Source organism: Solanum dulcamara, chromosome 12 (genome assembly GCF_947179165.1).
Source record: "Solanum dulcamara chromosome 12, daSolDulc1.2, whole genome shotgun sequence".
Lineage (NCBI taxonomy): Eukaryota > Viridiplantae > Streptophyta > Magnoliopsida > Solanales > Solanaceae > Solanum > Solanum dulcamara.
Genome location: NC_077248.1, coordinates 14519496 through 14533733, shown reverse-complemented (window position 1 = coordinate 14533733; position 14238 = coordinate 14519496). Strand labels below are relative to the sequence as shown.

The 14238-nt window shown below is 36.2% G+C and overlaps 1 protein-coding gene across 1 annotated transcript; it reads left to right on the top strand.

Moving 5' to 3' along the window:
* The first annotated feature begins 11055 nt into the window (after window positions 1-11055).
* On the top strand, window positions 11056-13566 carry LOC129876168 (SKP1-like protein 1B). Its single transcript, XM_055951514.1, has 2 exons — window positions 11056-11450; window positions 13251-13566. Exons 1-2 carry the CDS (start codon window positions 11172-11174, stop codon window positions 13422-13424), a joined length of 453 nt encoding a protein of 150 aa, XP_055807489.1. The 5' UTR covers window positions 11056-11171; the 3' UTR covers window positions 13425-13566.
* The last annotated feature ends 672 nt before the right edge of the window (window positions 13567-14238 follow it).

The window sequence follows — 14238 nt, the reverse complement described above, 5'->3', positions numbered from 1 at the left end:
AACACCCCGTCATTAGAATCAATAAAACTCACACCTAAACGTTTCAATCTGTGAACATCCTTAACCAACTCGTTCTTACTTTCCTCAGGATCAGCAACACTATCCATGGACAACTGAATAAGAGCATCGGCTATATGTTTGCTTTACCCGGATGGTACAATACACTCATATCATAATCTTTTAGAAGTTCAAGCCATCTCCTTTACCTAAGGTTCAAGTCCCTTTGGCTAAACACATATTGCAAGCTTTTGTGGTCGGTGAACACATCAACATGAACCCTACACTATCCATGGACAACTGAATAAGAGCATCGGCTACAATGTTTGCTTTACCCAGATGTACAATACACTCATATCATAATTTTTTAGAAGTTCAAGCCACCTCCTTTACCTAAGGTTCAAGTCCCTTTGGCTAAACACATATTGCAAGATTTTGTGGTCGGTGAACACATCAACATGAACCCCTTAAAGATAACGACGCCAAATTTTCAAAGCAAATACAACCGCCGCAAGTTCAAGATCATGGGTTGGATATTTTTGTTCATTCCCTTTAAGTTTCCTAGAGGCATATGCTATAACCTTACCATGTTGCATCAAAACACAACCCAACCCAACACATGAGTCATCAAAATAAATAACAAACCCACCCTAAACTTTGGGCAATGTTAAAATAAGAGCCGACGTTGGACGATCCTTCAATAGTTGGAAACTCTTCTCACATTCGTTCGACCATTGAAATTTCACTTTCTTTTTGGTCAACTTAGTCAAAGGCGAAGCAATAGAGGAGAAACTTTTAACAAACCTTCTATAGTATCTGGAGAAGCCCAAGAAGCTTCTAACATCCGAAAGAGGCAATGGTCTAAGCCAATTCTTCACCACCTCCATTTTCTTTGGATCTACCTTACTCGAATCACCGGACACCACAAGGCCAAGAAATTCAACTTTTCTTAGCCAAAATTCGCACAACTAAACTTGGCAAATAGTTGTTTATCCCTCAATATTTGCAATATAATCCTCAAGTGACCCATATGATCTTCCTCATTTTAGAGGTAAATCAAAATGTCATCAATAAACACTACCACAAACATGTCCAAGTATGGCTTGAAAATATGATTCATCAAATCCATGAAAATAGCGGGAGCACTAGTCAACCCAAATGACATACCTACAAATTCAAAATGACCATACCTTATTCGAAATGCCATCTTGGGAATATCACGATCCCTTACCCTTAGTTGATGATAACAGAAATGGAGATCAATATTTAAGACGTAACTTGTCCCTTGCAATTGGTCAAACAAATCATTTATCCTCAGAATTGGATACTTGTTCTTATGGTGACCTTATTCAATTGTCGATAATACATACACATTTGGAGTGACCCATCCTTCTTTCGAACAAATAATACGGGAGTACCACATGGTGAAATACTTCGCCTTATGAAACCCTTATTAAACAAATTCTTCAATTGCTCTTTCAACTCCTTAAGTTCGGCTGGAGCCATACGATATGGAGGAATAGAAATAGGTTGAGTATCGGGAAGGAGATCTATACCAAAGTCAATTTCCCTACCGAGAGGGATACCGGACAAATCATGGGGAAATATATCAGGAAACTCATTAATAATAGGGATCGATCAAGAATAGGAGTTTCGAAATCAACATCCCTAACTTACACTATATGATAAATGCATCCTTTGAAAATCATTTTTTGGGCCTTAAGACATGAGATGAATCGACCCTTTACCACCGAATCATTATCCTTCCATTCAAGAATAGGCTCATTAGGAAATTAAAACTTAACCCTACGGGTTCTACAATTAATGTATGAACAAGAGGCATGTAACCAATCCATACCAAGAATAACGCCAAAATAGGTCATGTCTAGTTCAACAAGATCACATGGGATAATTTTATGCAAGACCAACATGGGATAATTTCTATAAACTCTCTTGGCTAACACTGAATCACCAATAGAGTATAAACCAAAAAAGGTTCTAACAATACTTCGGGGCACACATCAAATCTCATAGCAAGGTAAGGAGTAACAAAAGACAAGTTGGCACCCAGATCAAGCAATGTATAAACATCAAAGTTAAAGACCCGTAACATACCTTTGACCACATCGAGAGACTCTTTAACATCTTTCCTAGCATGGAGAGCATAGAATCTGTTGTTGCGTTGGCTATCCTTTGGTTGAGCTTGGGCAGCTTGTTGCACTTGGCATACTTGAGCAACTTTGACTTGAGGAAGACCTTCTCTTTCCTTGTTAGCAACACTAGGGCACTCGGATTGCTTGTGGTCCATCTTGCCACATCCATAACAAGCACCCGTTCCCATCAAGTATCTTCTTCCGTGATTCTTTCCAAACTTAGCACACTTTGAAAAAATGGGGCTACTAGCACTCATACCTCCACCTATCCCCTTAGGGTAGGGTACCCTATCTTTAGCAAACCTTTTTTTCGAACCTTGGCCTTATTGAGGATGGCCACAACTACCACCGGTCTTAGCATTTGAGAACCCACCTTCACATCAGGCCCTCATATAATCTCTCATCCTTATCTCCTTAAGTTTCTTTCAATTTGTTCGGCAAAAGTCATAAGTCGAGATATGTTTATTTTCTTAACAAGCATAGTGGTACGATATTTCTTTGCAGCCAAGTCGGACACCTCTGTTATGAATTGGCTTATTCGGGCACGTGAATCGATTACCAATAAAGGAGCATACTAGGATAGCTTGGTGAACTTGAGGACATAGTCCATCATACCCATGTTGCCTTGCCTAAGATTGATGAAGTCCAACACTTTTGCCTCATTTAGCTCAAAAGGGAAGAAGCGATCAAGAAAATCAAGCTTGAAGGCTTCCTAATCAATAGGGCCATTATCCACTCTCTCTAACTTCCATTGAATATACCAAAATTGAGCAACACTCTTGAGTTGGTAGCCTATCAACTCCGCTTTCTTTTCCAAAGTCACCCTCATAATACTCACTATCTTAAAAACCTCACCAATAAACTCTTGAGGATACTCATTAATTTTCAAACTATGGAACTCGGGAGGTTTCATCCTTGCAAAGTGCCTCACTCTAGAAGACAGATTAGGAGCATTAGGAGGAGCAACAACTCCTTGATTAGCCACAACTTGGGCTAGCATGGTAATAGCGGTCTGAAACTCCGCATTAGTCACTTCGTCAGGTAGGGGACTATTGTCTTGATGGACAGAAGGAGCTTGGTCTTCATTAGAATTGACCCCTCTTTGTATGCGTGCTCTTCTTGGAGGCATTTCTGAAAATTGCAAAGGAAAATAGTTAGGGAAAGTAGATCTTATAGTATACTCTATCGCACGACATAAATCATGAAAGAAGTGAGGATTTCCTAAAATACCTCATAGCCTCTTATTTATAGATGTGTCGCGCTTCACACCTATTAATAAGACTCTACTTGTCAGGACATGTTAGACTCTCTAGGACATCTTAAACCTCATGCTCTAATACCAAGTTTGCCATTATCTGGACTTGGACCTAGTTGTAATAAGGCAATTGAAAGCCCGAAGGTCTCCAACCAAGCCTCTTTACAATCGTAAACATGCATAAGGTAAAGTAAAGCAAAAATAATATATGGCGGAGAGTGTCAAACATGAAATCATAATGAGAGTGTAAGCTCGACTTCATAAACTCTACATCATATGTCCAACAATGCCTTTACTACTTGAGACGAGCAGAGGCTAAGATATTTTCCTAGCTCACCCTCAACATGAATATAACAAAAGTCTTTGAAATGAAAAAAACTTATAACTCACCCACGATAGATGAGGACTCTCCAATCTTCGTAAGATAGCAACTCAACTAGCCACGTGTGGAAGGAATGTGATCCTCGACCCCTACATTATGAGACAATGTAGGCAAAAAATATGCGTTAGTACGCTTGAATATACTAAGTATGTGGGCATGCCATACAATATAAACCATAGGATATAATGACCAAATAACGTGCATGATAAAAGAGGATAAGTAAAGTCATCAGAAAAAAAAAAGACATAATGATCAAAGGATTTAAGAGAAAAAGTCAAAATCATAAGAAAATAAAAATAGAGTATACATATGAGGGATAGAACCATAACCGATAATAAGATCATGTGAGTTATAACATGAAATATCGATGTCTCTCCATACAACGGAAGAAAGGGGAATCTACTTGCTAAGGTAAACTTTACCCCGCTAGGCGAGTCATGAACATATGATATATGTGGATCCACTAGCTAGATCATAAAGGAAAATCCTACGGTGGCATGTAGTTATAAGACTAGAGACTTTATATAAGGACCCTGCAGGTCAAGCCCCTACCTCAAGCCTTATTTAGTGCTTAGTTAAATCCCACAGAATACATAACATAATAATCATACGTCAACATATATCATAAACTTGTTCATAGGTTTAAAACTCATAGAATAGCTCATTTTCATGTCATAATTACAATGTGAGAAAAGCCTTTCAACATTACAAACCATACTTGCATAATTCATGTCATTAGGTTCCTAGGTCACCAATTAAGGATCCTAAGTCACCTTTCTTCATAACTTGCATGAAATTCATATCTTGAACATAATCGTAATCCATGACCATAATTCATATTTGAAATTAGAGTATAACTTGTATACATAGTCAATATGTTTGAAAACATGAAAATACTTTTAAAATCAATGAACTTCCTAATAATTATTTATGTAAATCATCATTGAAAATAGCTTCATGCTTGGCCATTCATAATTCAACTTGAAATAATAAAATTGATGTAGAATCATGCTTATAATTATCATTAATAATAATTAAAAACGTAATTGAAACAGCCCAATGCAATTCATCAAAACTAGAGTTAGAAAGTAATTGAAATTCAAGAGATATTTGAGGAAAACCTTGGGACACCATGGGTTCCTTTCACCCATGGATCAATCCCCACATACCTTGGTAAAATCAATTCAGAATTGAAGAGGAACCTTGGTGAACTCAAAACGCTAGCTTGAAATTATAGGCGGAACTTGAGAGAGATTTGATTGTCTTGCCTTATATATTTTAGGAGAATGAATTAGAAAAGGAGGGGAATTTGAAGGGTTGGGTAATTATATGCTTTGAACTTGGCAATAAAAGTGTCTAGGTTCATTGAACCAAACTTTGGGAAAAGACCCTTATACCCTTCATTAAATCCAGAATTTGGTCCTACGAATCAGACTCTATGATTCGTATAGGGTTTGACGAGTCGTAGGAATGGCTTGTCCTACAGGTTTTGGGAAAACCCAAAAAATTGAGTCTCTGAAGTTTGCATGCGACTCATCTTTACGAGTTGTAATCTTCTCTATGACTCATCCTGTTGAGTCGTAGAAGAGGTTCTGAGGGTTGAATAGTTGTAGAATCTCAGACCTGCATGATGACACTCTTCTACGAGTTGTAGACTCATTCACCAGTCTTCAAATGACTCGTAGACCTACATACCCCATTTATCAACTTTTCCAGCCTCTCACTCACTTCCATGAATCTTCTCTACGACTCATAAGAGTCCCTAAGAGTTGTAGACCCACTCGTAGACTTAGGGACAGTCCAAATTTTTCTTAAATTCTCTTTCGTTCGACTTCTCAACTTTTGGGGCCTTACAGTAATACAATAGACCATTCTGAGACCATGAAATCATTTGAATTACTACTTGGAGCCATGAAAGTTGGCCAAGGCAATATAGGAACCATCATGAATCATAAAAGAACTTAATTACTATAATGGAAATTATGAGTCATTATAGGAAACCATATACTTTGAAAACACCCTGAATCGTAATGAAGTATACCATAAATCTTTTATGCGAAACTTTTAACCTTGTGAGAGAACACACTTTCCTTTGTGAGAGGCACCATTAACCGACATAAACCATGTGAGCTATAACATGGAGTCCCAATGTTTATCCATACATCGGAGAAAAGGGGGAGGCTACTTTCCAAGGTAGACTCCTATATGCCTATGTGGATCCACTAAGCTACATGAAGGATCGAGTCTCAACTACGGGTGACCCTCAAAGAAATCAAGCCTCTACTACGGGTGATCTTTTATTCCATGGTGGCACATAGTTATGGAATAATTGGATCTTACTACGGGGTCTCTTGCCTACACTACGGGAGAGAGAGCCTATCCCAAAGTCCACTCAATGCTAGGTGAGCTCTCAATGGAATATATAATAGCTCCTTAATTTTGTCTCATGTAATGTGAGTATAGGCCTTTCATCATTACACTTTCATACTTAGGTAAGAAGAACCCGGCCTCATTCATACTAGAATTGAATTTCATCATAAAGCTTATTTCAAACCTTTCATGTAACTTGCTTGAAAGTCTTATCAAATCATACTCATACTATATAGCTTATCATTGAAAATCATAGATTAATGTATAAGACTATATGAAATCATCTTAAAATCATGTAATTAAATAAAAATCGTGCTTAATCAAATAGGACAATATCAATTGAATCATATCTAGAGGACTCATTAAGAAATTTATGAACCCTAAATAGATTTATAGAGAAATTACTTGAACATCATTGAAACATCATTTATAATCTTCATCAAACATTCAAAAGTCTTAAATATCATTTTTTTTTTTTAAAAAAAAAACTTCATTGGAAACCATTGAAATTGATCATAGTTCATGAAAATCGCCATTGAAAATAGCATTATGCATGGTCACTTGTAAAACACATTAAAATCATGCAATTGAGATTGAAGTATTCATAACCAATTCATAGGAATCATCTAAAATCATAATCAAGGCAGCCCAATGCAGACAAAAACCCTAAAATTTGTAGACTTGAAATTAACATTGAATTTGAAGAAAACCTCTGGGCTCCATTGATGAAACCCCACATACCTTAGCTATCTCACTCCTTTAGTTTTTGAATATTTAAGTTTGAGATATTTGACTATTTTTGAAAGACTTTTATAAGTCTTTAAACTATTATTTTTATATTTTTGAATGTTTTATTAAGTTGTGGATATTATATTATATATGTTGTGTTTGTTGTTGATTGTAATGTTGGACTATATATTGATTAGAATTGAAATAATAATATAGTGCAGGTGGGCAACAGAAATTGCAGGTTTCTGCTGTAAAAAGAATTCAGAAAAAGCGACGAACAGGGTTGCCTAGTCCATCACTTTGTTCTTCATAGTGAAGAACAATGAAGAACAAAGTGGCGGACATAGTAACATTGTCCATCACTTTTCTAAAAATTAAAAAATAGAAACTAGTGATGGACTGTGTTGTTATGTTCTTCATCCTCAAGAATAAAGCGACGCTGTCTGTGACTTTTTTCAAGAATTTTTTTTTTTAAAAAAATACAAACAAGCAACAGATTGCGTCGTTCATGGCAACGTAGTCCATCGCTTTTTGAAAAGCGTCGAGACAAAAAGCGACGAAAGTGACTGCATCATTTTTTCGTCAATTTTGACCACTGTGTCGCTTTTTGACAGGTTTTAGTAGTGTATCTTCGACTCTTTCCGCTTCCACTACAGCAAAGTCATCTCTGATAGATATAACACTACCTTGTTGATTCTCATCTCATCACTTTTCACTTTGTTACACTTGAAGTAATTCCCCAAGTGCCAAAGAAAGTTTTCCACCCCTTGCGCATCACGAGCGTCTTTGAATACCGTGGGAGCCTCAATTTTGGCCTCCCTGTCCTAATTGGACGTTGCAGATCCTCCAGCTTTAGTATCTCCCTTGAGTGCCTTAATCTCGATTTTCATGGACTCAATAGTGTTTAGTGCGTCCATGAGCCGACACTCCAAAGAAGTAATGGTCTGATTCATCTCATACTCCGCAGCTTTACGCCCTTCCAACTCTGTTCGGATGTTGTCGTTCTCCTCGAGGGTGAAGTCCTCAAAGGTCCTGAACTTTCCATCGACCTTTTTCAAGCTCTTGCCTAAGATCTCCAGAGCTTGCCTTGCGGCATCTACCCTCGCAATCCACTCTATTCCAAGCGTGATGTCCACGGGCTGCTTCATTCGTTTGTCGTCTCTCACCTTAATGGCCGAAGGTGAGTAATATGTTAGGGCCTCGCTTGGTGTAGGCTCGAACGACATCTCTTCATTCTTCTTAAGGTTCTTCCTTTCCCTTCGGTGTTTCTTTCAACCATCCGACCTGACATTGGCGGCGTTAGTAGCGTTGATGTCTCCCTAGCTTGCCATTCCCCTAATATCAACCTTTGCTCTAATACTATTTTATCACAGACTTAGACTTCAACTAAAACTTTTGTGCGACACTCGACAACTTATTCACGACTATTTTATGATCTTGTAAGCCTTTTCAAACTAGATCGCTAAGAAAACGCTAGATTGAAGAAAGACACAAGAGAGTTTTTAAGAAGACTTTTGTATTGCTTGGAAGATTGTTTGCTTTGCTTGATGGTTGTACAAATGAATGGCCCCTCCTATTTATACTACTCACTAGGAGCTAAAGTGTAAATAAAAATTACTAAACGAGTCCTTCTATATTTACAAACAAGTCCTTTTTCTAGAATTCTCTACATATCTGGAGTATTCTAAGGTTTCTCAAGATTTCTCTATAATGTTCTAGAGTCTTCTTAATAACCTCTTCATTACTCTAAATTCTTCCTTCTTAAAGATGATGAAGTGGCTGGTCATGACATACTGCAGGGTAAAATTTCAAGACATGTACTAGCTATGTTATTCACAAATAAAGTATCTCTTCGACCAAAGGAGAGAGTCATAAATGAATGGAGACAATTTAATGGAGCGGATGTTCTCTACATCTGACCCGACCCAACAATCTTTGGGCTTATATGTTCATTTCCCCTATGAAGAAGAGAATCTTGAACATTTAATTGTAAGTTTGCCCTTCAAATGAGATTATCTTTAATTTTTGCTCTTAGTAGTTAAATTTATGCCTAATGAAATATAAATTCTTTAAAAGTGCGAAGCATAACTTGTGAAATTTGATGATGCGGAAATATAAATTTATGTTCCACAAAAAAATTATTTACTTCGAAAGATAAAAATTAAAAACTAGCACAAAATAGAGGTAAAAATGCAAAGGACCTAACTCTGGATATTTAATCCCAAAGCTGAAGCCTTGAGAGAGGCAGACAGCTTGTGTTATCACTAATTTAGATTTTAAAAAAGGTTCAAATTAATTCTAAAATTTATTTCATATTATCATTCGTTGTATTTTTGAAGTTTTGATTTTTTTTTCCGGCAACCAACAACCTATTTATATTAATGCATAAATAGTTTTAAAGAGTTAACAAATGCGATAACATCAATTACAATCCAACTAGGAAAAGCACAAATTCAAGAAACTTTATGTTAAATAGAAAATTTTGCTAAATTGTGTATTACGGTATTTCAAGATCTAGGAATATACACCGCATCGGCCTCTTCTAAGAAATCCATTAGCTTCCAAATGTCTTCACAAGTAGTCTCTATCTCCCATAAAATTACATTTCCTTTTAGTACCATATCCACCACATTTTCCGCATCTGATAAGACTTGGCAATCCCTTTTTCATCGTTTGCCAACGTTGTGTGAATTGCTATTGCTTCAGCGTTTATGATATTCCCAACAAATTGAATTGGGATATCAAAGGCTTGAAGCAGGGTACCACAGCTATTCATAGCCACTAACCAATACTTTCCATCTTCTTCTTATGTAAACTAGCATTTGCATACATACCAATACAATCTCATGCCACAATAGTATTTCTATCATTAGTACATAGTGATGTTACGAAATAAAGTAGAAAGATTCTATAAAAAAAAATATTCACTACTTCTTGACCTACTAATTTTGACTCCATCTTGAAATTAATTCCTCCTTCGATAGATAATTCCGTTAATGATATGCTTATTAGTGGAGTTATGGACGATGAAATTAACAAATCATCTGATTTTTCCTTGTCAATAACAAAACTCCAATGTGAAATAAGAAAATTTTACATGTCCAAATTTTACAAGAAAAAATGACCAAATCTATCCCTCAACTTTTTTACTATGATTTTATATTACCTCAAGCTAAAGTTACATAAGGAGTCAAGAAAAAACACACAGACTTTTTCATGATTGAGTAAAAATTAATCCAAAGGCTAAATTGAGCAATTTCATATAGTGCATGAGTAAATTTGGCTTTTTTTCAATTGAATATATCAATTTCGTCTAGTATCGGAGTAAATTCATATATATTGTTGGTTTGATTCGATTTTTGTTTGTTTAAAATTAAATTAAATTAAATATTATTATTTTTTATAATTTAAAATCATACTTGTAAACCTCAAGTGCATAACACAGTAGCTACTAGAAATTGGCTTGGCTTCTACGACTCATTTCTAAGAGTCGTACTCGTCATTCTCCAATTCACTTAGCCAAAGTCCAGACTTTAGGATCCCTTTCTACCAAATTACGAATCGTCATTCACTCTACGACTCATCCTGTTGAGTCGTAACAAAAGTACTTAGGCTCATCATTTTATCAAACTCAGACACTGATTCTACGACTCACTCCATAAACACTTTTAAAGAGTTAACTAATGCGATAACATTAATTACATCCAACTAGAAAAAATAGAAATTCAAGAAACTTTATGTAATAACGAAATAGAAAATTTTGCTAAATTGTGTGCTACTGTATTTCAAGATTTAGGAATATGCACTGCATCAACTTCTTCAAAAAAATTCATAAGCTTCCAAATATATTCACAAGTAATCTCTATCTCCCATAAAATCACATTTTCTTTCGATACCATATACATCACATTTATCGTCTTTGATAAGACATGCACCTTTGACCATCTCCTTTTCAATAGTTTTCTAACATTGAACGAATTGCAATTGCTTGAGCATTTATGATATTCCAACCGATTGAATTGGGGTGTTAAATTAAATGATGTTATTGTTTTTATAATTTAAAATCATACTAATTCAAACCCCAAAAAAGGATCAAAATTAGCAAATTCATTTCCATTTAGTTTTGACTACAACATTTAATTAAATAAAGAATATATATATATAAAAGTAATATAAGTAGCAAATTCTACAAGGTTCTCTTTCACTCTCTCTCTCTCTTGCTTCTTCTTCTTCTCTCTAGCCTACGGTTAGGGTTCGTTGATCGGTTCACAAATCTCCTTCAAGGATGATCGTTTTGAAGAGCTCCGACGGAGAGACCTTTGAGGTCGATGAGGCGGTGGCTTTAGAGTCGCAGACAATTAAGCATATGATCGAAGACGACTGCGCTAACACCAGCATCCCTCTACCTAACGTTACTAGCAAGATCTTAGCCAAGGTCATCGAGTACTGCAAGCGCCATGTCGAGGTTCCTAAGGCTGAAGATAAGACCGCCGAAGAGGATCTCAAGTCTTTCGATGCTGAATTCGTCAAAGTTGATCAGAGCACCCTTTTCGATCTCATACTGGTCTGGATCTTTTTAAAATCTTTATGTGTATCTTTGTTGATTCCTATAGGTTTCAGATTATCACGGTCAGATTGTTCAATTATTGGTGTGAATGACTGTTTATTCTTTAAAAATAATTTATTATAAAGAGGCACTTATAAGTCATAATTTTGTTATGTTCTACAACTATAGTCGAAAAAAATATGTGACGCGTAGCTGTGTAAATTATTAAACTCACAGTTTTTAATATGTTAATATGTACATCATATGTAATTGAAGGGGAGCCTTAAGTTGCTGCCACGTGATCAGTAGTTCACTGGTTCAAGCCTGGGAAATAGCCTAAGGCTGCGTACAATAGAGGGTCGGGCCCTTCTCCGGACCCTGCGCATAGCGGGAGCTTAAGTGCACAGGCTGCCCTTTGTGTACATCATATGTAATTCCACAAGTGGAGTCTGGGGAGGGTGATGTGTATGCATACCTTATCTTGTGAAGGTAGAAAGACTTGTTTCTGAAAGGCCTCGGCTCAAGTAAAGCATATTGAAGCAGTGGAAAATAAGCCATTTCAGAAAAAAGAAAAGAGCAGTATCAAAACCAAAAAGAATGAATCATTTCTATATTTGGAAGTTCTTCAACTTTTCCATTTACCCTTGGTGACATTCTCTTATAGGCTATGATAATGTCATGACATGTTTAGATCACAAGTTGTAAGTTGAAAGTACTATTCCATGGTTCAAAACTTTCTTTTTCATTATTAAGCTCCATTCCCAGTCAAGCACACCACCTCCATATAAAATTAACCAGAAGGAGTATTAGTTTTCTGTTATCAGTTCGGTAATTTTTGTTTATTTTGTGGATCTACGGTAGTTTGTCAATTCACCTTTTACTTGTAGCTACCATTGACAATGTACTTGGCTTTTGTTTGCTGCCTCCTCTTCCATAGACTTTGTTTCTGCTCTAGTTTGCTTCTTTTAAGCTTCATTGGTAATATACGTTGAGCTTATCAGGGTAGGCACGTATGAATTAATCAATTAATTATTTCTCAGTCTCAAACTAGATCATTTGTTCTATATCGATTCCGCTTTATTTGGCTCCACGACATTTCAATGTGTAGTCGTTTTGTTGTAGTATACAATAAAGTGCAGGTGGTTGTAGGTGTTTGAAGTAGTAAAATGACGTTTCACTTCTACTTCTATAGTTCTATTAGTCTCTTACGTTTGGTAAAAAAAATTCCCTTTGTCATGGTCAAGTACTGAACTTTTTGTTTGCTTAGTACAACAGTATAGTATTACAGTGGCTCATTTTAAAACAATGGGTAATAACTAAGGAGACTTTCTGTAACAATAAAATTGAAAATAAAAATAAGACATGCTTGTAATTGTAAAACTAGAGTGAAGCATATATTTTACATTTAGAACATGTAGTCATACTTTAGTTTTGTTTCCTTTTTTAAGAAATGAATGTTATATGGACATATTTGCAGCATGTTCTCAGTTCTGTTTACATGTTTGATATGCCTCTATGTTCCACCTCCTGAGTTCTTGCCTTGTCATTTTGAATCCGTTGAGTGGCTGACAATTGTTGAATATGTTTTTCAACTGTTAAATTTACATACTGCTGTTACTGGGCTTTACTTATTGGTTTCCATTTGTTTTTAGTTATTGCTATTAACATTTAATGATTTACATTGGATCCTCCCTTTTAGTATCTAGTTTATCAAGTTCCAGTGTAGAGATTTTCTTTTACCTTTTTCTGTTGAGAGCTTGTATAGGGGTTAAGTATCCATTGCGGTTGCATTAAATCATTTCCCTTGTCTCTTTACAGGCTGCCAACTATTTGAACATAAAGAGCCTGCTTGATCTGACATGTCAGACTGTGGCAGACATGATCAAAGGGAAGACTCCTGAGGAGATCCGTAAGACATTCAACATTAAGAATGACTTCACTCCTGAGGAAGAGGAAGAAGTCAGGAGGGAGAATGCCTGGGCATTTGAGTGAATTTGAGTCTGTTAAGCGTCCTCATCTGATGATATATTTGCAATATACTTTAGTAGATGCTATGAATAACTTTTATTGTTAAGTGTGTGACGGTTGTTTCTCGGACCTTCTGACTGTTAGTTGAACCTCTTTTGCTCCGTTATGCCATGGTTTCTGTTCTAAGTAAAAATTGTAGATAAAATCATGTTGGTAGCTGATTTCCATTTTCATTGATCTATTATTGAAAATTCATATTGTTTCTTGTGTCTATCATGAGTGTGGTGCATTTAGCTTCTTTGACTCTTACTTAGAGTTGAGGTCAATTCCTTGGCTTGTGCAATATTTTGGTGGTGCTGTTTTCTGTCACAAAAGGATGTTAGACTAGAGAGTGTATGTTGCCTGTTGTGACTAGTATTACAGGGGCATGGTATTTGAAGGCACATAATGGTCTAGTTCTTACCTTGAAGCCCACTTTAGACCGACTCAGTTGAGAGTTTGAGCGTGACTAAGAGATTTAAAAGTCCACTTTGGTGGCGATACAATGTGATGGTCTTAGGCCAATGAGTGCATTATCATAGATAAGAGTTGTATATGTGAAGTTAGAGCTTCATAACTTGTTCACGAGAATTTCTTCTCTGATCTTATCTCCCCATTAAGTGGCTGAACACTATACTTGGGCGTGGCAGGATGATTTGTTAGATCGTATGTTTCCCTGTTCTGATTATGTGATCGTTTCCATGACATGTTTGTTTCAGTCAGATCTGAGCAACGTTGATTTGCTGCCAGACCTTGCATTTCTGTGGCTGTTCTCATGACATTATGTCTCTGTTTTCCC

Excerpts from the sequence above, each read along its gene's own strand:
- LOC129876168 (XM_055951514.1), top strand. The coding sequence starts at position 11,172 with ATGATCGTTTTGAAGAGCTCCGACGGAGAGACCTTTGAGGTCGATGAG. Across the intron at positions 11,451-13,250 it reads CCCTTTTCGATCTCATACTG|GCTGCCAACTATTTGAACAT; the intron begins GTCTGGATCTTT and ends GTCTCTTTACAG.